The sequence below is a fragment of the Amblyomma americanum genome, chromosome 1 (genome assembly GCF_052857255.1).
Source record: "Amblyomma americanum isolate KBUSLIRL-KWMA chromosome 1, ASM5285725v1, whole genome shotgun sequence".
In the NCBI taxonomy this organism is placed as follows: domain Eukaryota; kingdom Metazoa; phylum Arthropoda; class Arachnida; order Ixodida; family Ixodidae; genus Amblyomma; species Amblyomma americanum.
Genome location: NC_135497.1, coordinates 116,434,713 through 116,458,788, shown reverse-complemented (window position 1 = coordinate 116,458,788; position 24,076 = coordinate 116,434,713). Strand labels below are relative to the sequence as shown.

General features: G+C 48.1%; 2 protein-coding genes across 2 annotated transcripts in view; one reads left to right on the top strand and one right to left on the bottom strand.

Annotated features, from left to right (window-relative positions):
* LOC144113512 (terminal nucleotidyltransferase 4B-like) overlaps nt 1-18,973 on the bottom strand; it is a 62,533-nt gene extending 43,560 nt beyond the window's left edge. The window contains exon 1 of the mRNA XM_077646615.1: nt 18,406-18,973. Within this exon, the coding sequence (XP_077502741.1) occupies nt 18,406-18,764 (359 nt within the window). The 5' untranslated portion in view covers nt 18,765-18,973. The remainder of the gene's footprint in view (nt 1-18,405) is intronic.
* A 2,410-nt stretch (nt 18,974-21,383) lies between these two features.
* On the top strand, nt 21,384-22,816 carry NHP2 (NHP2 ribonucleoprotein). Its single transcript, XM_077646614.1, has one exon. The coding sequence runs from the start codon at nt 21,432-21,434 to the stop codon at nt 22,170-22,172; it is 741 nt and encodes a 246-aa protein (XP_077502740.1). The 5' UTR covers nt 21,384-21,431; the 3' UTR covers nt 22,173-22,816.
* Nucleotides 22,817-24,076: the final 1,260 nt, after the last annotated feature.

The following is a 24,076-nucleotide window of genomic DNA, read 5'->3' as shown; positions in this document are numbered from 1 at the left end:
GCAGAAAAACATAACGATCAGCCTGGTGAACCAGTACCTAAAGCCGTGGATGTATGACTGACGATTCTGCGCAAGCTTCGCGCCGAGTTTCGCACCGTCGGTTCTTTCACGGCTTTTAATTGAATGCGACGCCAGCCACAGCGAAACGAATTAACTGGCGGTGCAGATTTTCGGCTGAGCTCGAAACCGGCTATTTTATCCCGGAGCGAAGCGCGAACACGGAAGGTTTAGCCGCCCATAAAGAGGCACGAAACAAACGTCACAGCAGCAGCACTGGGCGTCCACTGCCACCATGGGTAGTCAGCATATCAGCAAGCGTTTAAATTTGTTCCCCTTTATATTTTTGAACAGTGCACAAACTAGCCTACGCTTCTAAGACGGAAAAAAAAATACAGCTCCCCCGAAAACGTGTCAAGAGTGCGCGAAAGAGCAGTGGCGACGTGCGGCTCTGAGCTTCAGTGCCAGTTACAGCAAGTATGCGCCGCCTAATGGTTTGCACTCCCGTGTTTCAGAGAGCCAATCGATCACGGGCGGCGTGCCGCTCGCACTTCCCGAGAGGTGTGCCGAGGGCCGGACCAGAGTTGCCACGAACCAGTAGCTCCAAGGGCTACGCTCAATCGCGCACTGCCGCGCGCGGATGCGGCCGGGCCACTGACCTCCCTCGTTCTAACGCGGGCTTCAAACGCGGGTCGCCACGCTAACGCCCCATCAATGGCACGATGAAACCCGGAAATCACGACGGCGAGTAGCCACACGCGCTACTGCCCGTGCAAAGAAGACCGCATTTGGGCCAAAGTTCCGGGATTAACGCATGCAAAGTGGCTGCGACCGGAGCCGGTGGGAGAAGGCGGAAAAACTGCACGATCGGCAGGAGGGAAGAGTGAATCACCGGGAAACACCAGCGTTGTCCGAACCAGCGAGAGCCGCTTTCGCCGCAGGGGCTGCGCATTTCCGTCCCGGGGGGGAGGGCGTCCGCGAATTATGCGAAATTATCGGCGGCCACTCTTCGCCTAGCGCGACGAAAGCGGACGAGCGAAGAAAAAAACGCGCTTACCGCTGCAGTCCCTGGCGCGGGTCTCCGCACCAGAACAGAAGGCCGGGCGGCGTCAGGATGCCGTTCCACGCCTGTCGACACCGCGGCAGCTGCAGCAGGCTCATCGCACTTTTCGCAGCGCTGGCGGCACTGTAAGCAAGTTGCGACCAGCGCGCTATCGGGGCGCCTTGCCGGTGGTGGCACACTGCGAGCCAGATTGCAACATCACGCCGCCCCCCTCTGTTCCCGCTGACTGCGGACAGGTGGTGTGGCCTCCCCTGGCGATGCGACGATAAGGGACACCGGACAAGCCTCGCCAATGCAGTCGCGGAAGGGTCACTCCAGAGAACATTCGCCGCTCACTACTGTCGAGCGCCGAGAGAGGCTGCCCGGCGCTGCGCAGCTACTTGCGCACGGAACACCTCACAAGCCGCGATTTATGTCGGCCTGCACTCGAGGTGTGCCAGTCGGAAGCTCACAGCAGGTCGCCGTCCGTAGCAGACCGCGTAGCGGCCGGCACAGTCTCCGGCTGCAGGACCGAAGCGTTCAGTCAGGTCGAAGCACAGACTACACCGGGTCATTCGCGGATAGCGCGGCTACCGATACGCTTGTGGCCGACAGGGTGCGTAACCTTCGGTGCATTCACGAACTACGCAGCCAACCAATGAATAGCGTGCTGAACCCGATAATATGGGGTGGGGGAAGGGGGGGGGGGGGGGGACCCTCGCGGCAGCCGCCAGTGCGCAGCCAACTCGCGCAATAGCGAACCTTCTAATAAAACCACTGCGTTTCAAGGCTGCCGCGAAACTCACCATCCGCTCCTTCAATTTTCGCAAAGAGAGCGTGGAATACGGGATCAACACGCGCGCTGACCGAAGAATGGCCCCGTCATGTAACCAAAAATCGCGCGACGAGCAGCGGGGGGCGGCCGCCGAAGGGGGCAGCTTTTTGATCAGACGCAGGGAACAGAACGCCGCTGACCCGCCGGATGCCGCCGCGTTGCTATACTCAGACGCATGCAGGCGAACGAACGGAAGCGCGAAGGAGGCTGCTAGCTGCTGCCGCACGATGATTCGGGCCACGAACCGAGCACGAAGACACACACGCTATCACAAGACAAGCTTCTGTGCGCCAGCGGAGGGATGACCGCAGCAATAACGGGCATTACAAGGCGTCGATTCTGTACGTTACAGGACCACAAAAACAAACGCACGGGTCTCCCAAAGACAACACATAAATACGAGATTGCTTTCGTCACCAAGGTAAAGCGTAGAGTTTTATGTAAGGAAACTCGTGAGCCGTCGCGGGTTCGCACAATCAGCACGACTTGGCGATGGTCACAGGCAAAGATGCTCGATAGCAGCACTCTTATCGGGAGCATCGCGGTCTAACGTACTAGACAAATCCACCGAGTGTCGCTAGCGAACCCTCTCGAGACCCTGCGTCGACACCGAGAAAAATGCCCACCCCCCACAAGTGACGACCAACGTCAGTGTTGGTCTTCAATTAGGACATGAAATGAGCGCGCTCCATTATCTAGAGAAACGCGCCATTATTTTACCTACACCAACCAAAATCTTCCATGTTCCGTTCCTCCATTTGTCGTCCTGCTGCGGTTTCATTCGTACACGACAGCCCACACATCCCTTGCACTGAGCACGAGTGGAAAGTGTTCGCTTGATTTCGGACAAAGTGAGAACGCATAAAAACGGACGTCATGCGCGCTTTGCTGGAAGCATGACGACACCTTTGCGATTCCACTTGCTTAGCTTAGGCTGTACTATCGCGATGAAAAAAAAAAAAAACGCGGCGCCTACGCACTGCGCTGTTCGAGTTACTTTTGATCGCGCTTTTACCTGGACGGTAAAAAAAAATACGACAGAGTCGTCTTAGAATGCATAACGGACGACTGTAGCGTCCTTTTGCTAACACCGAAGCAAAAGCGTGATTAAAAGAAATGCGAACACTACAGCGCCTAGGCTCCACTCTGTTCGCATTTCTTTCCATCGCCCCGATACAAGCAGAACGCAGTATACGACAGTGTTACGACCATGTTGGACCAGAACGACACACTAGGCGCCTCATGACGACCTTGTCCTGTGGTTTTGGGCATGAAGGTATTTATGAAATTTGTCCAAGAAGCTGTTCGCCAAGTGCGGCAACTCGTCACAGAGGGTCTTTAATGTCAAAGACGCCGCGGTGGCTCAGTGGTTATGTCGCTCGGCTGCTGACCCGAAAGACGCAGGTTCTATCCCGGCCAGGCGGTCGTAATTTCCGGAGCCCTTCACTACGGCGTCCCTCATAGTCCCAGTCGCTTCCGGACGTTAAATCCCCATAAACCCAACCTTTAATGTCAATGCTAAACTTACGCACCGTCCCTCAACTGACATCCGCATAGGGAAACGCGCCCAAGTCGGCGGGAAGCTGCCTGCCAACGCAAATCAGAACAAATGCCTTCCGGATATCAACGTCAGTATGAGCCATCTTTCCATGGGTACACGATGCTGAAACGAAAACGCGACCGTAGCAGCGAGCGTCGAAAGGACCTCTTGACTATGTTTGTCCAAGGTGCACGCGGATGAGTTTGTCATTGATGGAAGCTGGCAGCGGCTTGTGACTGCACACAGGGTCTCTTTCCATAGCACAAACAAGCTGCGCCTAGACGCTCTAGCGTATGCGCGAGAAATCCGAGCCGCCGTAACCTTGCCATCTAGATGGGGTGGATACGGTCATGTTCTTCAACAGATGTCGAACGGTGCTGGCCGCGGCACCGTACGCCCTGGCGGAGGTACGGTGCACTAGTCGTCAGTTAGAAACAACCCATCTCTATTTTCATTATTCCTGCTCTTTATTTTCTGTCTGTTGTACGCAGCAGTGATAGCAGCCCAGTAGGTGCCAGTCAACTGGCTCCATCCCCCCCTAACGCGATGGTTCGAGCTGCGGCGACTAGGAGGCGCTGCGGTTTGGCATTACACCAATGGCAATACACCAAATCAGGGGGTACAGGGTGATATGGGATGGGCGTCTTTCGAAAGCAGAGAGGCTAGCAGTAAGATAGCATTTGAGGAACGATTGAGAAGGATGGAGGAAAAGCGGTGGGCTAGGAAAGTTTTCAGATACCTGTATATAAAGAATGTTGACACGAAATGGAGAAAGCGAACTAGAAAATTGACAAGCAAATATCTGGACAGCAGTAAGGGGGCAAATCAGCAATTATCGGTTAAGAAAAGGTTAAAGGAACAGAGAGAGCTTTGTGGAAAACAGGGATGCTGACGAAATCGGCACTAGAAACATACCGGACCTTTAAACAGGAAATTGTCAAAGAAAATATCTATGATAATTGTAGGGGAAGTTCTTTGTTGTTTGAGGCCAGGACTGGAGTTTTGCGGACTAAGAAGTATAGAGTCAGGTACCAGGAGATAGACACTTTGTGCATTGCGTGCGGAGAGGAGGAGGAAACGGCTGAACACTTGATACTTTTCTGTAAAGGGCTTCACCCTACAGTGGAAGGCAACGGGGCTGACTTACCCAAGGCATTGGGGTTTAGGGATAGTGAAGGGAAAGTGGATTTTAAGAGGTTAGAAGTAACCAAGCGAAGGTTATCTGATTGGTGGCTAAAAGCAAGACAGGAGTAAAATTTCACAAGACATGGCTAGGTGGCTTGAGCCACCGCCCGATGTAAAGGGTTCAGCCGTATCCATCCATCCATCCATCCATCCATCCAGTAGAGTTACTGTATAAGCACTTAGAGTTGCGAGTTTTGTCTTCCCTACGCCGCTCGCGCCTCTATTGGCTTAACGCGCTCACGTGGTTGAAAAGAATCCATGCACTGTGGAGATACCAACTCCTTCGAATTGTTTAGCACTAGACTGTTGCCGACAGTCAATTCGTGCACCTACTGTTCTCACGCTTTGCTGCATTTTCTTTTGTCCGAGTGATGTTTCCTGAAAACGATGCTTTCTTATCAATAACAAGCAATTTAATTTTATCAAGTGTTCGTCGATTGCAAAAAAAATATTTGTGGCGTTTACAACAGATGGCGCCACCCATGCATCACATGGCGAGTATTTTCGTAACTCATTCAGATACGCCTTGGTGCAGCCGACGCATTACTAGCAAGCCACGTCATCCAACCCAGCAGTAATGTGCCTGGAATAAAGCAAGTTCGGCAGCCAGATACAAGCGGATAGATCTTGCACACGCTCTAATCACTGCACAAGTCCGCCTCCTGCGTTCAAGAGTTGCGGCTTTCCCTCACAATTTGGATGCTTGGTGGGAGTAACATGGCGGACCTACGTGCAACTCTAGGTACGACACAGTCACTCCAGCATTCAGATGCCCAACGCGAAACCCCGTGTAGACCATTATCGCTGAAAAAAAAAAAATCACAACAGGTGCTCCGATAATGGAATTCTATCGGAAGAGGGCCTGCCAATTTTTTTTTTTTCAGCCGAGAAAACCTATAATGAATGAATCAGGGGTCGAATCCACGAGACGGTTCGCTTCGCCACCGGACGCCGCGCGCGATTGGCTAGCGAATGAGCGTAAAAGTATTCGATTCGGATTCTAATCGGTACTACGACTATTCGCTTCGTATTCGATTTGGAAAAGGTACTACTCGCAAAAACACTTTTTGTCACTTGCGTGACGTCATTAGGACGAATTAACCACCGACGCACACTTGCGAGGTGTAGAGGAGCTAACAAAATAAAAATGGCGGCCACCTTTTCCCTGGATGGATGGATGGACAAAGCTGAACCCTTTAAATCGGGCGGTGGTTCAAGCCACCTTGCCATGAAGGATGGCTAAGGCTGAACCCTTTAAATCGGGCGGTGGTTCAAGCCACCTTGCCATGATGGATGGATGTATGGATGGATAAGGCTGAACCTTTAAATCGGGCGGTGGTTCAAGCCACCTAGCCATGATGGATGGATAAGGCTGAACCCTTTAAATCGGGCGGTGATTCAAGCCACCTTGCCATGATGGATGGATGGATGGATAAGGCTGAACCCTTTAAATCGGGCGGTGGTTCAAGCCACCTTGCCATAATGGATGGATGTATGGATGGATAAGGCTGAACCCTTTAAATCGGGCGGTGGTTCAAGCCACCTAGCCATGATGGATGGATGGATGGACAAGGCTGAACCCTTTAAATCGGGCGGTGGTTCAAGCCACCTTGCCATGATGGATGGATGGATAAGGCTGAACTCTTTAAATCGGGCGGTGGTTCAAGCCACCTTGCCATGATGGATGGATGGATGGATAAGGCTGAACCCTTTAAAGCGGGCGGTGGTTCAAGCCACCTTGCCATGATGGATGGATGGACAAGGCTGAACCCTTTAAATCAGGCGGTGGTTCAAGCCACCTTGCCATGATGGATGGATGTATGGATGGATAAGGCTGAACCCTTTAAATCGGGCGGTGGTTCAAGCCACCTTGCCATAATGGATGGATGTATGGATGGATAAGGCTGAACCCTTTAAATCGGGCGGTGGTTCAAGCCACCTTGCCATAATGGATGGATAAGGCTGAACCCTTTAAATCGGGCGGCGGTTCAAGCCACCTTGCCATGATGGATGGATGTATGGATGGATAAGGCTGAACCCTTTAAATCGGGCGGTGGTTCAAGCCACCTTGCCATAATGGATGGATGTATGGATGGATAAGGCTGAACCCTTTAAATCAGGCGGTGGTTCAAGCCACCTTGCCATGATGGATGGATGTATGGATGGATAGGGCTGAACCCTTTAAATCGGGCGGTGGTTCAAGCCACCTTGCCATAATGGATGGATGTATGGATGGATAAGGCTGAACCCTTTAAATCGGGCGGTGGTTCAAGCCACCTTGCCATGATGGATGGATAAGGCTGAACCCTTTAAATCGGGCGGCGGTTCAAGCCACCTTGCCATGATGGATGGATGTATGGATGGATAAGGCTGAACCCTTTAAATCGGGCGGTGGTTCAAGCCACCTTGCCATAATGGATGGATGTATGGATGGATAAGGCTGAACCCTTTAAATCAGGCGGTGGTTCAAGCCACCTTGCCATGATGGATGGATGTATGGATGGATAAGGCTGAACCCTTTAAATCAGGCGGTGGTTCAAGCCACCTTGCCATAATGGATGGATGTATAGATGGATAAGGCTGAACCCTTTAAATCAGGCGGTGGTTCAAGCCACCTTGCCATGATGGATGGATAAGGCTGAACCCTTTAAATCGGGCGGTGGTTCAAGCCACCTTGCCATAATGGATGGATGGATAAGGCTGAACCCTTTAAATCGGGCGGTGGTTCAAGCCACCTTGCCATGATGGATGGATGGACAAGGCTGAACCCTTTAAATCCGGCGGTGGTTCAAGCCACCTTGCCATGAAGGATGGATGTATGGATGGATAAGGCTGAACCCTTTAAATCGGGCGGTGGTTCAAGCCACCTTGCCATAATGGATGGATGTATGGATGGATAAGGCTGAACCCTTTAAATCGGGCGGTGGTTCAAGCCACCTAGCCTTGCCATAATGGATGGATGTATGGATGGATAAGGCTGAACCCTTTAAATCGGGCGGTGGTTCAAGCCACCTAGCCATGATGGATGGACAAGGCTGAACCCTTTAAATCGGGCGGTGGTTCAAGCCACCTTGCCATGATGGATGGATGGATAAGGCTGAACCCTTTAAATCGGGCGGTGGTTCAAGCCACCTTGCCATGATGGATGGATGGATAAGGCTGAACCCTTTAAATCAGGCGGTGGTTCAAGCCACCTAGCCGACTTCGTGAAATTTTACTCGTCTTGATTTTAGCCACCAATCAGATAACCTTCGCTTGGTTACTTCTACCCGCTTAAAATCTACTTTTCCTTCACTGTTCTTAAACCCCAATGCTTTGGATAAATCATCCCCGCTGCTTTCCACTGTAGGGCGAAGCCCTTTACAGATATATGGTTCATCCCTCTGGTGGCAGTCTTCGTCACTATGTCGCTCCTGTTGCGCGGCCCGATCAGCGCTGCCGTGCTGACGTTTCGCATGGGCATCCCGTGTTCCTTCAGACCGTTTTTTTTGTTCCTGTGCCTCGGCCCGTCTCCGTTTCAGCAGCCGTTCATCCTGTTCATTCAGTACTCGCTTTGGCTACCTTCCCCGCGTACTATATCACACCCGCGCACTCCATTCTCGGTTCGCCTAACTTGTGCCGTGCTACCGACCAGATCACGTGATGCATACAAAAACTGCAAAAGCTCTTTGTTCACTTGCTATTATTCGGGATTCTGCAGCAGTTTAGCGCGAGAGTTTCAAGGAATTAAAAACGACAAAGCAGCGGTTATATATCAGTTTTTGTATGCCTCACATGACCTCATACTTGCGACGTCGCAACCATCGCCTGACAACTGAGAGCGAAACCAAATACAGAGGGAAAAAAATTCTGAGGGCACTTAAGTCTGCTTACGTCGAGGAATGCGAAAGGAAGCAGTAGCTCTCAGACCTTGCCATCTCTGTGGACACCTCAACCGCGCCTTAAAGCATGCAATTGAAGGTGCATATATGTAATCGGTCGGAACTGCTGTCGCAAGTTAGCCTCCAACTTCACATCTCGGTGGACACCTCAACCGCACCTTAAGGGAGAATGTAGTCTCAGAAAGCATGCAATTGACGGTACATATGCCATCGGTCCGAACCCCTGTACTGCCCCCACACTGAGGTCAACCAGTGATCACATCGCTGGGATTGCATCTGCACCTGCTATATCTGTTGCCCAAACCAGCTTCGGCGGACGCGGTTTTGGCCTCTGACCCCACCTTGAGAAGTCGAAAATACCTTGGGCCATAAAAATCCATAATCACCATAAAACTTCCCTTCCTTTTCTCAGAATCAATTTTCCTTACTGCTGGCTCACGTGGTTTTTGCGTGGAGGTCACCTGCCGCTCTTTTCTTACACATTCTCCCAAATGCATCACTTCTTCGCGGCCGCGCAGTTCGTGCGTCCGTGTGCTATGCGATGTCTAAGATCCCCAGGTCGCAGAAATTATACCAAGCTTACTACGGAAATTACACCTGCCCAGTCTGGGTCTACCCGACACAGGCCGGGGATGAAAACGATTCTAAGTGTAAAAACTGCGGTGAAAGGGGCACTCTTCATCACATAATTTGGGAATGCGCCGACTCCCCGGGCGCCGACTTAAACATAAACAGTAGAGAAGCCTGGGAAGTATCGCTGCGGAGCGAAGACCCCGCCATCCTGCAGCAAGCCACCCGCCTGGCGGCTGAGGCCGTGAAGAAACAATGCGTCCTTAGTCTGCGGAGCATCCCCTACCCGCGTCCCAGGCCTGCGTGCCGGGACCGGGGGCTCATTCTCGGTGGACCAATAAAATTTTCATTCATTCTTTCATTCCACTACGGCGCCTCTTTCCTTCTTTCATTCCTACCATCCTCCGTTCCCTCACGGTGAGGTTGAGGTGTCCAGCGAGACGTGAGACAGTTACTGCGCCTTTTATTTCGTGACAACCAAGCTTTTTTTCACGTGGTTGTCGCGTGATCGGCACGTGCCGCTCCTTTCGTCGCCACCCCGCTCCTCCTTCGCAGGTGGCTAGTGGAGGGCGCTGGGGGGTTAGCCTTCCGAAGGCGGCATTACCAGCGAACACCAGTAACACTTTATCCATGCATTCGAATAAACGAAATGATTACCGTGGCCAGACTTCATGCGCGCACAGTGTTCTTCGCAATCTGCTGCATAACTACGAAGCAAACTTTGCCTTTTCGCGAACTTGCGGTGTCCCATTGAATGACGTCGAAGGCATGCAACGGGTATGCGCGCTGACAGGGATCGAAGAGAATGGGGACGCAAGAGGCAGCGCGCCACACTTTGAGTGTCCTGTCGCGCGGGTAATGTGGTGATTGGTACACCGTGTGTTTTCCGTTCGTGCCAGGCCAGGTATTTGGCAACCACGCAGCCATTTTGGCACACTGGTGTTTATATGAGCTATGTTTATTTTTTGGCGTCGCCGCTGTCTGGCCGAAGCCCGGCGAGAGCAATGTACCCGGCGTTGCGGACTCTGCGGCTCCTCATCTGGCAATACCTGTCTGACCGTCTTGCAGTGGATGGGGAGGCACGGCCATTGCAGCGCTGGCACACACGTTTCATTGTCGTACGGGAGGGCCGACTGGATATGCCGATGCTAAGCTATTAGCTAGGCCGCCGCCTACCCCCACCCCCCCTCTCTCTCCCGACTACTCTGAGACTGGTTTGTTTGTAGCTATATTATGTTAAATGGTTTCTGTGTATTTAAGTGATCACCCGATGTGTAGGTGATTAGCCAGTGACACTCATTGCGATTATGTACAGACTTTTTTTTATTGTTTTGATCGTTTTTGGATTGGCTACATTGACGGGGTATGGGGAACGCCCCTTTATTCCGATGACTGTCGCTTATATACAGATGAGATTAACGATGGGTAGCGCCCCCTATACATACACAACACTTCCCTTTGTAGTAGAATGTTTGAGGGGAAAAAAGACTATGACACAGCCGCGTGCTTACAGCGCACAGCAATGAACCAGTTGCATGCATATGTAGCTAGCTGACCGCTGGAACCACTCATCTCTGCATGTCATTTTTTTTTAAAGGAACATATGTTCCCCTGCTTAAAAGCTTATATTCTTCCTCTTCTTCTTGTAAACCAGCGCAACGGCTCGAAGCCAAACAGAAGCCAGAAGCTAACTAGCCCACCAGTTCATGTTGTAGTTATATTCTTCCGCATCACTACTTGTGGCTAGATACTGAATAAAAACCATGCTCCCGTGACAAAATACCAATCACCAATTAGTGCAGTATGAATAAACACTGGACTCATTGCTGTGCCTGCAAATAAGGCATAGTATTTAAGCCCCCCCCCCCCCTATTTTTGCTAAATTTTTCTGAAGATGGTGATGAATATTCAGTATCTTCGCGTGCCCAAGTGTACAGCGCTATTTATCATAAACGAGGTAAGCTGCAGTGAGGACGTCGAGCCAGAATCGCATACGTGTCACGCCCTTTTCACATGCTGTGACTAGAACAGAAAAATTCGGCGCAGCCGCCGACAGGCTGTTTCACACGGTGCGGAACGAAAAAATACGGCCCAATCACACTGTCGTTGCGACGCCAATCGCAGCCGCTATTTCACATGCTTACGATTTCAGTCGGTGCGGCGCGGGCGGCTTTTCGTAGGCGACAAAGGCTTTGGCAAATATAAATGTCAAATACCTTATTGTGCATTTATTTTAAAGTCGCGACTAATTCTATTGAGCTGTCCTGCATTTTTATATTCGATAAATAAACATTTTGGCTTTTTTTTTTTTGCGCTCGTCAACAGATGCACGACAACGAGCAGCCTGCCACCCTTGGAATCCTATTGGTTACCGTTCGCAACGACCGCGCCGACGGTGCGGTAGTGCGAACAACTCAGTGGAAGTCTCTCAGAGGATTTGCGACGACACCGACGCGCCGTTAGGTCGCAAAACGTCGGAAATCGCGCAGCAGCTACTACATTCGCATCATGTGAAACAGCCTAATGTCATTGCGGTTTTCGGCGAGTGCATTCACATGCAACGCATGCCCGGCGAATTCCTTCGGAGCGGCAAGCAGGTTTGCTACCTCTATGAGACTACCGCTCAGCTGCTCCCGCCGACAACTACCACGTGACCACACACGCCACGAAGACACGGCACTCCCTATTGGTCAGCTGCAGAGCGATGACAGCGACGCCAAGATTCGCAAGCCGTCTGCGGCTACATCGTCGCTCGTAGAGGCCTCGGAGGAGGAGCAGGAGAACTTTAATGGAACAGGAGAGGTAGAGGTAGTTCACTGTAGTAGAGGCCTCGTGCAAGTGCAAGAAAGCATGCGCATAGAAAATTGTTTGTGTTCGTACGCCGCACATACGAAATTTTGTTTAAAAAAGAAATTATATAAAGTGGTGTTGAATGCTTAAAACGCGAGATTTAATTTCTTTAAATAAACTATGAAAATAAAATAAATGAAACAATAATGCTTACATATTACGCTTTTTTTGTGTGTTTGAAGGCCACCGAAACTGGTTGCAAGCGCATCTTTTGCCAGAAACATTGGTTTTCGCAGCGGCGACGCATGTGAAACGAAAGCTCGCGAAACGCTTCGCAGCGCCGCTGTTCGCTCTATTCGCCGAATCGCTTGCGTATGGAACGCCCTAAACGGGCCACACAAGAACGCCGCTCCCGCGCCCATCCCCGGCCCATCATTCTAACAAATCCAACGCGCAGCACCTCAAGCTCGACTTTTTGCTTTCCGATGTGGTTACTCCTTGAGTGAACGCTGCTACAACCGCTCGCTGCAGCGACCGTCTGCCCGGATATTCTTGCAACCTCCCAAGCAGACCACTGGCTTCTCCGTAGAGTGCGCATTGCCGTCCTTCCAGGCATATTCACTCCTTGCTCGGCACGCATTCGCCTCTACTCCATCATGGCTCATTCTGTTTCTGGGCACTGGCAGCCAGCAAATCCCCCTAGACTCCTCCGAACTTCCCCTATGACAGGTTTCTTCAAGACAAGGATCAATTTGCTCAGGCCATTAGTGTACTCCTTTTTCCGCGTGGTTCGGACGTCACCGGCGGCACAGCCCGCACAGAGGAGGCCCTGCTTCGAAGACCAACTCTGCAACGTTTCAGCCATCCAGGAGTTGGCCGCCACGTCTTTATGCCCCGTTTTCGAACACTCCCTCCCCCCCCCCGCCCCTTTCTAAACGACACCTACAAGCAACGCTGACACCCAGCACTCCATCTAGAACTGCCTCAGTCTCCGCTTGCTCTGTGTATGTCACCTTTGAGGCAAGGGCATCACTGCGCCAGCCTCCTTCCTTGCAATGCTAGATGCGGGGACCGCACCACCGATCTCTACTGGCCCACATTTAGGATCATATGTAGATTGCAACTCCTTCCATTAGCCACAGGACATAACTGCACTATAAAAAAATACAGAATCATGTAGCCCCTCCCACAGTCCGGTACCAGTGCCTGCAGCGCTGTACTAGGCATTGTTTCCAAGTGTTGCCACAAATCATGTAGCAACTGTTCATACTCGAGCTGTACACCTAGTAGCTGCAGTTTATATATGTACACACCCCAGAACACATTCACCACGCGTTGTACTAAAATAAATGCTCCCAGAGAGTTCAATTACCAGTTGGTGTGCCTTTACTTTTTTTTTTTCGTGGTCGCTAAGTAACAACCTATGAAAAGCAACACGCCATAACGCAGCCAATGATCCCTCATTCAGCTAATGTTGGAGCACAAGGATCTACAGCTTAGAAACTGACCAAGCAGCTTTTTCAAAGTGTTCTCGCCTTCACCAGTATCACTCTACTATGTTGTAGATGCAGAGTCCTTGCAGTTTGATGATCCATGCAAAGTTCGTAGGAGTCACAACAGCCGTTCACTCACTGTGGTCTGGGGAACAAGAGCTTCTCGGTGTTATGTGCAACGCTCGCACCAAATCTATTCATGCAGCCACAGGTATGCAGAAGGACAGGGCATGTACCCAAGCAGTGCGGTGTCCCTAAAGACTCAGCATCCATCTTTGGTTTATCTGGCACTGAAGCCTGACTTGATCTAAATACGGGCAAGACTCAGGAAACCAACGTTTCAACAACGGAACTTACTTATGTCAGGGCAGACGCTCTTTCCCATGTTCTTTTAATCAGAACCTCAGTGCTTGTTTCAAACACAACTCCCCCGAAACGCTGGCACAGGATTTAAGATCCCTCTCATATTCTCAGTCAGCAAATCTTCCAGCTCTTCTAGTCCTTCGTGTAGCAGCCCCAAATAAGTGATTTCTGCCACTGAGCATGCACAGGGCAAATGGCAGACAACAGATTCGTGTAACTACTACTCAAGTACTACTACACCACACTCTAGATGAATGGCTAGTACAACATTGGGGCTGCTAAGACACTGCAAGTGCAGAAATGCATATCAACCAAGGCACATGCTAGCCATGACCACTCGCTCTTCCTACCAGTAAATTGCGCATAGCCGAATGGCTGCACACGCAATGCAAAACATTTATTTTTAGACAAAATCATAAAGGCATCCGAGGAATCGTGGTTGCCATATAAGGCCACATTCGGGCTGTAGCTGCAATGGATGCATTGTACACAAGTGCCACAATGAACGTAGCAAGAGACTAGTCTCGGAGAACTTCAGCTATGATATGTTATGCCAGCCTGATTTGTCAGCTTGAGACTACAGTAGATGAGTGAAGCACTACATAGCTCTGGCATGCATTACTTCCTCTGAATAGCAAACACTACTGTAATTACACTAACTAGAAGCTCAAAGCAGACAAACCCATAAGTCAACAATGAGAAAAGCAGCATGATTAAAGGCAGCAATTGATTCACAAGTTAATAAATGAGTTTCAAACGGAAGAAACCCATCCACCCAATAAGAGGCAGCACTGAGGATTCTGGCTATTATGGATTGAAACCTTGCGACTAAAAACTGAATTGCTAAAGCTAGCAAAGGAATCTTTGCTTGCTTTGGCAACACTTGTGGATCATTACAGCTTTTCAAGAGCCAGAAAAGTGAAATACAAGTCAAAATGACGGCATAGACTAACCACACTAATAAAAAGAAATTAAATTTTGTCTCTTGCTGTTCCAAGATATTCTGTGGAGGCTACAACATCCGTAACAAACGGATGATAGCTATCGCTGCATATGCTGTCCTTGTGCTAAGGCACAAGATATACGATGTCACTCCAGAAGCAGTGACAGCATGGTGCATTCAGGGACGATGACACCCGAGGTAGTCCATTCTCCTTCAAGGCTGCAAAATAGGCTTTGGAGTGAGCTCACATACACAGCTCCAGTTCCTGGCAGCATCAAACTGACACCCAACGAGTTCTACACTGCAGAGTTAAACGTGTACTTGTCATCAATGTGTTCGACATGCAAAGCTTCAACAATTAGCAAGTTGGACTATTCTAATGACAAAAAAAAGGCAATGATGTTACAGAATGTTATTTGGTCCACTTAGTACAAGTGCAACCACTAAAAACATAACTTCCCACTGTCCAAAGTGAAAGCATTGCCAGGGCCAGTGAACACCATTTCCACAATGTTCCAGCTTAAAATGTTAATACAAGATAAAATTTCATGAAAAAAATTCTTGCAACTTTCCAGCTACTTCAGCATATAGGAGCTCAGGTGACCCAGAATTGAAACTTTCCGGAACACAGTTCTTCCAGTGGCAAGGAAAACATTTTGATAAAAGCCTATAAGTAAATATTGTCAAAAACTATGTTATGTTGAATGTAGTAGTTTTTGGAAGAAATATTTTGACTTTCCTAGAAAGCTGTGAAACATCAAATAGATTCAAAAAGCAGCAGCCATTAGGTAACTATGGCATATTCACATAAATATATAAAACCATTCACAAAGTGCCAGTGGAGGTCATTGGTGCAAGAGCAGAAACGGCAATGGGCTTATTTTTGAACAAAAGGCAACAAAAGTAACTCGAAAGTATTAAGTATTGATAACCTTGTACAACAAATGCTGCAAAAGCCCTCTTTACTGGGCCCTGAACAATATGTGCGAAATACCAACGCTTCGTTATGCCCTTTTAACATGAAAAATTAGATGCCATTACCATCAAAAGCATTCCCCTATCTTAATATAATTTTCCTTATATTCTGTCACACAACAAAAACTAATATAATTTCCTAATGATGGCGCTTAAAATGTAAGCAGTGCTTTCTGAAACCAATATGTTTAAGAATATAGTATTTCATTGCAAATATCATTATGTTAAAAGACATTTTAAAGCATACAGTACAAAGGCTGTAACAATTACACACAAATTTACTGAAGTTGCCAATAACCATGTAATCATGACAAGCAGAAGCCAACAGTTAGTATGACAAAAACTACCCATATCAGCATTGCAGCTAATGCAAACAACAAACGGCTGGTGGCTAATCCACAAAACCGTAGTGTTGCGTTATAATAGCTCTTTTGTGAAAAGCAAAGTGACATGCATTAATTCAGTGAACTCACAGAAAACAGCAGGAACAGGTTGTGGCATGCAGGGAAGCCGTGGTAACATGGCATTGAGAGCTAGCATGAGGAATGGGTTAATAGCTAGATATGTTAAAAGGTATTTATTTTTAGTTTTACAAAACTAGAATCAAAAATAATCCAAACGCAAATGTTGTTTTCAGTAAATGTCATTGAAAATGAGGGTATAAGGCCTCCTGAGAAATAAAATTCACTCTGTGAACTACCAACATAACATCTCTGATGTCAGAGCCTCGGCAATCATTCCCAGTTCTGACAATGGATGCATGTTGTACGTTATGTCTTCCAGTGCATTGCTGCCCCTCGCATGCACTAAAGGGAAAACACTATTTTCACAGACAAATCATATTTGCTGGCATGGATGAGTTCAGGCCACATGACAGCCTCTTGATAGCCCCACAGCCATCACCTGACCCCGTGCCATGCAGCCCAATGTGCACATAGCCTCATTAAGGCTGTCATTCCAGCATATGCACACACAACCTGATATCAAGAACACAGAATTTTTTAAGGGAGTATAGATGCATCACAGGAGGCAACTGAAGAAATTCTGTCACCCTGCAGAAGAACAATAACAAGCACATAAAGTTTGAAAACAGGTTTAGAAAGCTCCCACTGGTCAGCTCTTGGCACTGCACACTGAAATATATGTAGAAACATGTGATCTGCTGCTAAACATGTGAAAGAAATAAACGTTCATAGATACAGTAACCATGCAAAAGCAAGTATAGTACGGCAAGTCTTTTTCACAAACCTTGCTTCAACCTTTCCTTCACTGAGTGTTGACTACATTAAAGAGCATGCAATTAGCAAAAAAAGGGTGATGCTGTGGCAAGCATCTGCAAACAAGCAGGAAGTTAAATTCTTAGCATGAAAAAGTGAAAGCATAATTACAACTAAAAAAAAAACGAGTCAGAATAGACAATCAGAAACAAAACCATGCATGTCAATGATATGTGACACAACTCCACCTGCTCTACCACTAAACCACCTACAGGTTTGAATGATACATGATGAAAAAATCATTTGACCAGGACAAAATCTTTTGTCAGAGCTAGTCTGAAATCACAGCAAAAATATGGCATATGGATATTTTCAAATTATCGCCCCGTTCAATAAACAATAACACGTGTATCAAGGCCAGTGATGAAATATGTATTTGAGACAAATGCAAATGGCAATATCTACTCAATCAGTTGCTACAAATTTTCACTGGGTCACAAATTCCTGATCAGCCATTTGTTGCAGACATTGAGCACACGCTTCACTGTGCTCAATATCTGTTTTGCCTTTCAACCCAAACTGTGACAACAACAATCAAACGAAAGTACCCTTTACTTCCCCGGATCAAGAACTTAATATCTACGCCCGGCGTTCACTTCTACGCCGCTAGCCTCACGAAATGAAAGGCGCGCAAGCCACGGGGCTGGTTCCGTAATATATGCCTCTCCCCCGCTCTGAACTTTAGCATAGCAGTACTTTGAAAATGAAAATGGGCTTAAAATGCCATTTTATGCACTTCAATTAACACTAGATAGGTGATTTGAAGCGTCTGCTATTCAACTCTACAGCGATTATTTAACAGCACAAAAATAAAACCTGAATTCTCCGGCACCACGTGTACAAAGTACGAAAATTTAGCATCCCCTTGGAATACTCTTTGCACAAGCGTACTGCGAGCTGTTCTGCTCATTTTCTTCCACGTTATTAGCGCTCCGCGAATTAGGCCTTAATCAGCACGTCGCAACACAGCCGCGTGGCCAGCAGCACACGAGACGAGAAGTAAAATCCTGAGAGGTCGTCGAAGGTGTGGCTCGTAAAAAACATGACGCTGATTCAAACCAGCAGTTAATCTTCCTCCCGTACCCCACACGCTCCAGTAAAGAAAAAAGAAAACTGGAAACTGACATGCTGCCTGCTTTCAGAGGCGAGCTCTGCGCTGACAGGGCTAGCTGATGGCAATACGCGAGAGCACTCAGAGAATCGCACGTGTTTTTCCCGAGTCGCGGAGAACAACGTGCGATCCACACAGCACGCTCTAAAGAAGACGTGGAGTGCGAGCTGCCTGTTTGGCATGCGCAGGAGACAGCAGTTTCGCCACCGATGGCAAAATCCATCACCGGCAATCCTAAACTGTGCGTATACACTCACTTTTCGACAAGCCTCACCATAGTTATCACGTGATTCACAGCGCGCACCAGCACTGTGAGCAAATAAGAGCAGTCAAACCTCCACCTATGACCACTACGGGTCTAACAGGTAGACGGACTTGGCTTCCATGTGGAGTTGTCACTTACCCGAGAATTCCCGGTCGAAAGTGTTTCACCTCAGTTCGCCACGGCGTGCCGCCATATTGACTGATCAAGTGTTGGTTCCTATTGAGAGCATACGTGCTTGCACGGTTTTCTCTTTTCCGCTTCGTAGGATTGTAGAACTTGTCTGCGCCACTTGTCAGTTCGTTCTGTCCATTGACGGCTTTCTTCGGCTCTGTGACACTTGCTACAGTACTATTAATGGGAATATACTCAGGAGCACGGAAATTCGAGTTGTTGAGATCCATCGTTTCTAAGCCTTGCTGCGTTTCCCAGATGGAGTTCCACAGTCGCAGAGCCGGCCCGTAATGTTCAGGCTGATACCAGCCAATACTAGGATCCATCCACTGGACCAAACACACAGTACGTACAGAAATGCCCACCCCGTGCTTCTCGAACACTGATTGCTACGAGAAGAGCGAGGGAGGGATTATTAAAAAAAGGGGGGAACTCTCCTGCGGGTGTCCACCGAGGTGCACCAGATAGTCGACACGACCGATACACACGCCGTTTGGAAAGGCAAGAAAGGCAAGCGAGGCAAGCCCCCTCGAACGGCGCATGCGTGCAGGCGTATGTACATGCATCCACCACCACCTTCCAATGCACTGCCAAATATTAATTGCAGGCTAAAAACAATATAGCGTTTAATAAAAAATATATGTGTTCTTAGTGACGCGATAGTATTTGTAGAGGTAAGTTCGTGGTCAGCCATATTTTTGTTTAGGTAATGTCAACAATGAGCGTTCAGACGGTTCAGATCAAAGCCTCCTGAAGAATATGCATGAAGAGTCGGGGGTTTTTCTGACCGCCGTAGAGCGCGCGTCCGCCGTATGGCGGCGCTGTCAGATGACCCTCTAGCAGACGACACGCAGGCAGCACAGAATTTTCTTGTGACTGCCGTTGCAGGGAAAAGTATGCCTTCTGGTGCGCTGTTTCTTATATTATTTGTGTGGTGTGTTTATTGTTACCGTTTGACAAGTGACGCGTCGATGACTGCAGTTGCTGGAGGGAGTAGCGAGCGAAAATGCATTGCTGTTGCGTTCCGTTTTTCATGTCCAGTCAGCGAAACAAGAAGCCCTGCGTTCGTTCCATGAAATTCCTGCCGACTTAGTACTCCCGGAAAGACGGCTCAAGGTAATTCGAAGAAATAACTGGCAGCCAAGCACAACATCAAATTATTCTGCAGTTTGTAGCTTGCATTTCAAGCCAAGGAAATGCTACTGTAGACAGTTTGACTGCCCACCAAGACAGGGGTGGAATCTTTTTCCCGACGTCAGCGCTCCGAAGAGTGTTACAGGGTTTAAAGAAGTTTGTCGATATCATACTGAAAGTCCGGACGCATCTTCAAAGGCCACTGGACACATGCTTGCTCTACAACTAGTGTGAATAAAATCGCGAGTGTGCCTGTCCTGACGTGTGAGAACAAGGATAGCGGCCACAGGGAAGCACTACTGCATATTATATGCAAGAAGTTAATTAAACCGTTGCTAACAAACATAAATGCATTTGACATATAGCAACGGTTTAATTAACTTCTTGCAGATGATATGCAGTAATGCTTCCCTGTGGCCCCTATCCTTCAGACAAGAACGCAGTTGCGAAGATGTACGACAAGAAACCTCTTTCCTGAAAATGCTTGAAACTGAAGTAAGAAATGATTTCCGCCGCCTTCATCGCACCGACGCATGTTATTTTTCTTTGTAAGGGCGCACGTGTCTGTGCCTTCAAGCGCAGTTTTTTTTTTTACATTCACAAGTCGCTCGCCATGTCTGATACTCCCCTTGTTTTAGTTGTCATTTCATCAACGCACGTTCTTGTCATTTGGAGAAATCCGGTCAGTCAGGCCCGCTGTGTTACTCCCAAAGTCACTGTGCGCGTTTGCAACACACAGGAACCTAGTGAGCTGTGTCTCTTGCGGAAAGAATAAAGAAAAGGGGCATGGGTTTATTTGAAATTTGTCAACGTTATTCAAGGAGGTACCGTTCGGCGAAAGCTCGTCGGAAAAATGACCAGAAACAGCGCAGGCTGGTCCTTCCAAGATCTGCTTCACCCGATCGAAACATCTCTCGCAATGCTCTGCAGCAAGATTGTAACAGACGCGCGCTTCGCAAAGTTCTAAGAACAGATACGAGGGATGTGCCCCCTGCGGGCCAACGACTCAATGCAGGCAGGTTACCGCGACGTCTCCGGCTTCCATCCATGAGCGCCATGCAGTCCTCCTTTTGTACCGGTCACCTGGCTACAGTTGAGAGCTCAGGTAATTCCGGACTTCCTCCTGTCCTTATTCTATCTCATGGATTATTTTCCCTTTTTGCTTGCCCGAAGTAGTCGATCTCTTGCCATTGGCAGCAGTACAATATACAACTATGCATCATGCAGTGTAAATACTTATTTTGCGGCATTTCTAGCCACTTCATGCACTGGTGGCAATATGGTTGTTTGGAACATGTTCCTTTTGTTGTAAACCGTCCAGAAGTTACGGGTTCTGCAGTAGACAAAAGATCCTAACGGCATGATAGAACGGCGTGCACTGCACGCTTTTCGATTTCTAAATCGAAACTGATGATTCTCTTTCAGTAATATGTGGAAGTCAGCTTAGACTTTTTAAGCAGTTGCTGCACTCTGAGACATCCAAAACATGTTTTTTGTCGTTACCTAACTAAAAGTTGCTGCTCAAAGCCCGAAAAAAGGATGAAACAGCATGATCAAGCGCCGTGCACCACAATCTCCCAGCCATTGAAACCGAAATTGAGGGTCATCTTTTAGCGCCGCCTAGCGGCCAGTCTGCGCAAAGTCGAGGCGATCTCGGGAAATCGAAGAGACGCTTCAGGCATGTTCTTAAGGAGGCACTGCCTCGCCCTATCCGCCCTGTGGCTTCTCCGACCAAAAAAGTAGTGCCGCGCCAAGAGTCATTTTTCGTTACTAATACAAGTAGTACATAACATTTTTGATCTTCTGACTGATTTTATTTACAACGGTATTATATTACGTTAACTTTTCTTTTTACTTCAATGTCGTTTTTGCCTTCATGTGGTGGATGGGCAGCGGTACCGTGTATTCAAGCCTCTGGGGTGAGCGGTTGCAGTGATTGTGTTTTGTTTTCTACCGGCAACGTGGTTCTACGAGGCAACGAGGCTTGCGCTCTCAGTGCGTACTGTCGACCCGCGCTCTTGTTCAGTATGCCAAAAATCAAACGAGAACGAACTGAAGATACTTACGAAGAGGGAAATTCCGTCATGAAGGTTTTGAAGAAAATCAAGAAAGAAAAAGTGGAAGATGGTGCGTCTGCAAATGTGGAAGATGGCTTGGACGAATCTACACGTGCCGTCGAAAACGGTGGGCAGGATTCTCTGACATATGAGGAAAAATTGGCATTTGTCAACTCTATTGCGAAGCCGATGGCCACGAAGAAGTTCACGAAAAAGTTGTACAAGTTAGTCAAAAAAGCGGCGAAACACAAGGGATACCTCATGACTGGCTTGAAAGAGGTGCAAGGCAAGCTCCGCAAAGGAGAAACTGGTCTGGTGATATTGGCTGGTGACGTCCATCCAATCGACATAATCAGTCACATTCCTGGCCTCTGCGAAGAGAAAGGCCTTCCCTACATCTTCACGCCTTCGCGTCGTGACATGGCTACAGCGGTGGGAATGAAGCGAGCGCTCGTCATACTCATGATCAAAGAGCACGCCGATTACAAGGAGCTGATGGCGGAGTGTGCTCAAGTCATCCAGAACGAGTACGCTATGGTGTAGAGCTTACGTTCGTGCTCATTCGACACCCGCAAAAGAACGTGTTCATCATATTGGCTTTCATCGCACTTGCCGCACATCGCACTTAGGCGACGTCGTATGTTGGCGTTGTCTAGTTGCTTTGTAATATTTTTGTTGAATGTCATGATGCTACTAAGCAGCCTGTTGTAAGCATTTTCGGAAATGTGCAACGTGTCAGTGGTGTGCTGTGAATGGAATGATAATTGATGCTATTAATCAGTTTATTGTCAAAAAAAGCGCTATCAAACGTGCACCGTTGCAGAGGTATGCTGTGAAAATGCTGTAATATTTTTGTTGAATGTCGTGATGAATCGATGCTACTAAGCAGTCCGTTCACCTGTTCAACCTTTTTCAGAAATTTACAACGTGACAGTGGTGTGCTGTGAATGGAATGATAATTGATGCTATTAATCAGTTTATTATAAAAAGCGCTATCAAACGTGCACCGTTGCATAGGTATGCTGTGAAAATGCTGAATGTTAGCAACATTTGCAGCTCTAGGTCATTGTACATTGGTGGTGGTCAGAAGTGAGCATCCCAAATTAGCCATTTATTGTTTCACCTGTTCTGTATCTGTACATAAGGCACACCCAAAATAAACTGCAGCAATGCTGCTATGTTGCTCATGCTGTGTGCTCCCATTTCTGCTGCATGCCACTGGCTAAGGAGTTTACCCCTGTGCCTCATTGCATCCAAGTAATACTTTACGCGCATTCTTTATTACACTTGCAGTGCAGCTTTTGTGCACGGTTTTCAGGTCTTAGTACAGCCAATATATGAAATTTCATTTGACCAGGACCAACTCTGGAGTTGCCCCAAGGCAATAAGGCTGAACTGCAATGCTGTTGTGAATCACTACAGCACAAATTACATGCCGCTCCATCAAGTACTCTGTCTAGGGTACTTTATGAAAACGCCACTCGGGCAAGGTGTGCATCCCCCCATGCTTTTACACTGCACAGACCTTGCAAAGTGGCTGCCATCTTGGGACCAGGAGCATGGCAAAAACCTGCACATTAATCTAATTTGCTTATCACCACCTCCTCTGGCTAACACTGGAAGCTAGGCTCTGCGCCTGCAGGTGGTGCCCACGATGTCGTGCACAAACTCTATAGGCATTTTCACAAACCTCGAGAAGGCTGTTTTTCTGGGCTTTGGGGAGAACACGGGGGAGCTTAATCCTGAACTCTCCTGTACTAGAGCATAGCCCGGTGCCCAATATGGTGGTACCCCTTCACCTCTTTTTGAAAAGGTCTATATGATGTATGTTCGGGAAAAATTCGTGCACCCAACTTGCTGGTTGCAGAAATCCAGAGCAGTGTTTGTGCTGCACCTATTCCACAGTGTTCAGAACATTTTAAGCTTGAAGGAACAAAACGATATTTTACATGTTTACTAGTGTGTTCAGTCTTTAGTCAACTTTAAGTTTTTTTATGTACATTCAGACATTTTCTTGGAAGAAACACACCTTCAAGTAAGCTGCATTTCATTACTCAACACACAGGAGACTTCCTTGATGTCGTTACGGAACCTTTACAATCAAGTTCTAGGTAATTATATCGTAAGCACTCTCATTGGTTTGACATGGGCATGCTGGCTTAGCTAGTGGCATGGGTCAATGGTTAAGCCAGCATACTCAAGCTAACGTAATGACTGCATGCTATCGATCATTAAGCACTAGTGGTGTTACCTGGAGCTTCCTTCATTGCTAAATTTCATAAACAATAGAGAGTTATGTTGACTGGTTTGATAGTGTCTACTGTAGCCTACTTTTCAGCATGCACATATTAATGCTACTGTGAAAATTCGGTTTAGTGTTCTGTTAATTGTGCACCTGTCTTGTGAACTAAAATTGTACAGTTCTAATATAGGAAGCAAGCACAATA

Bases quoted from the DNA above. Each gene is read 5' to 3' on its own strand.
- NHP2 (XM_077646614.1), top strand. From the start codon at position 21,432: ATGTCGTTTTTGCCTTCATGTGGTGGATGGGCAGCGGTACCGTGTATT.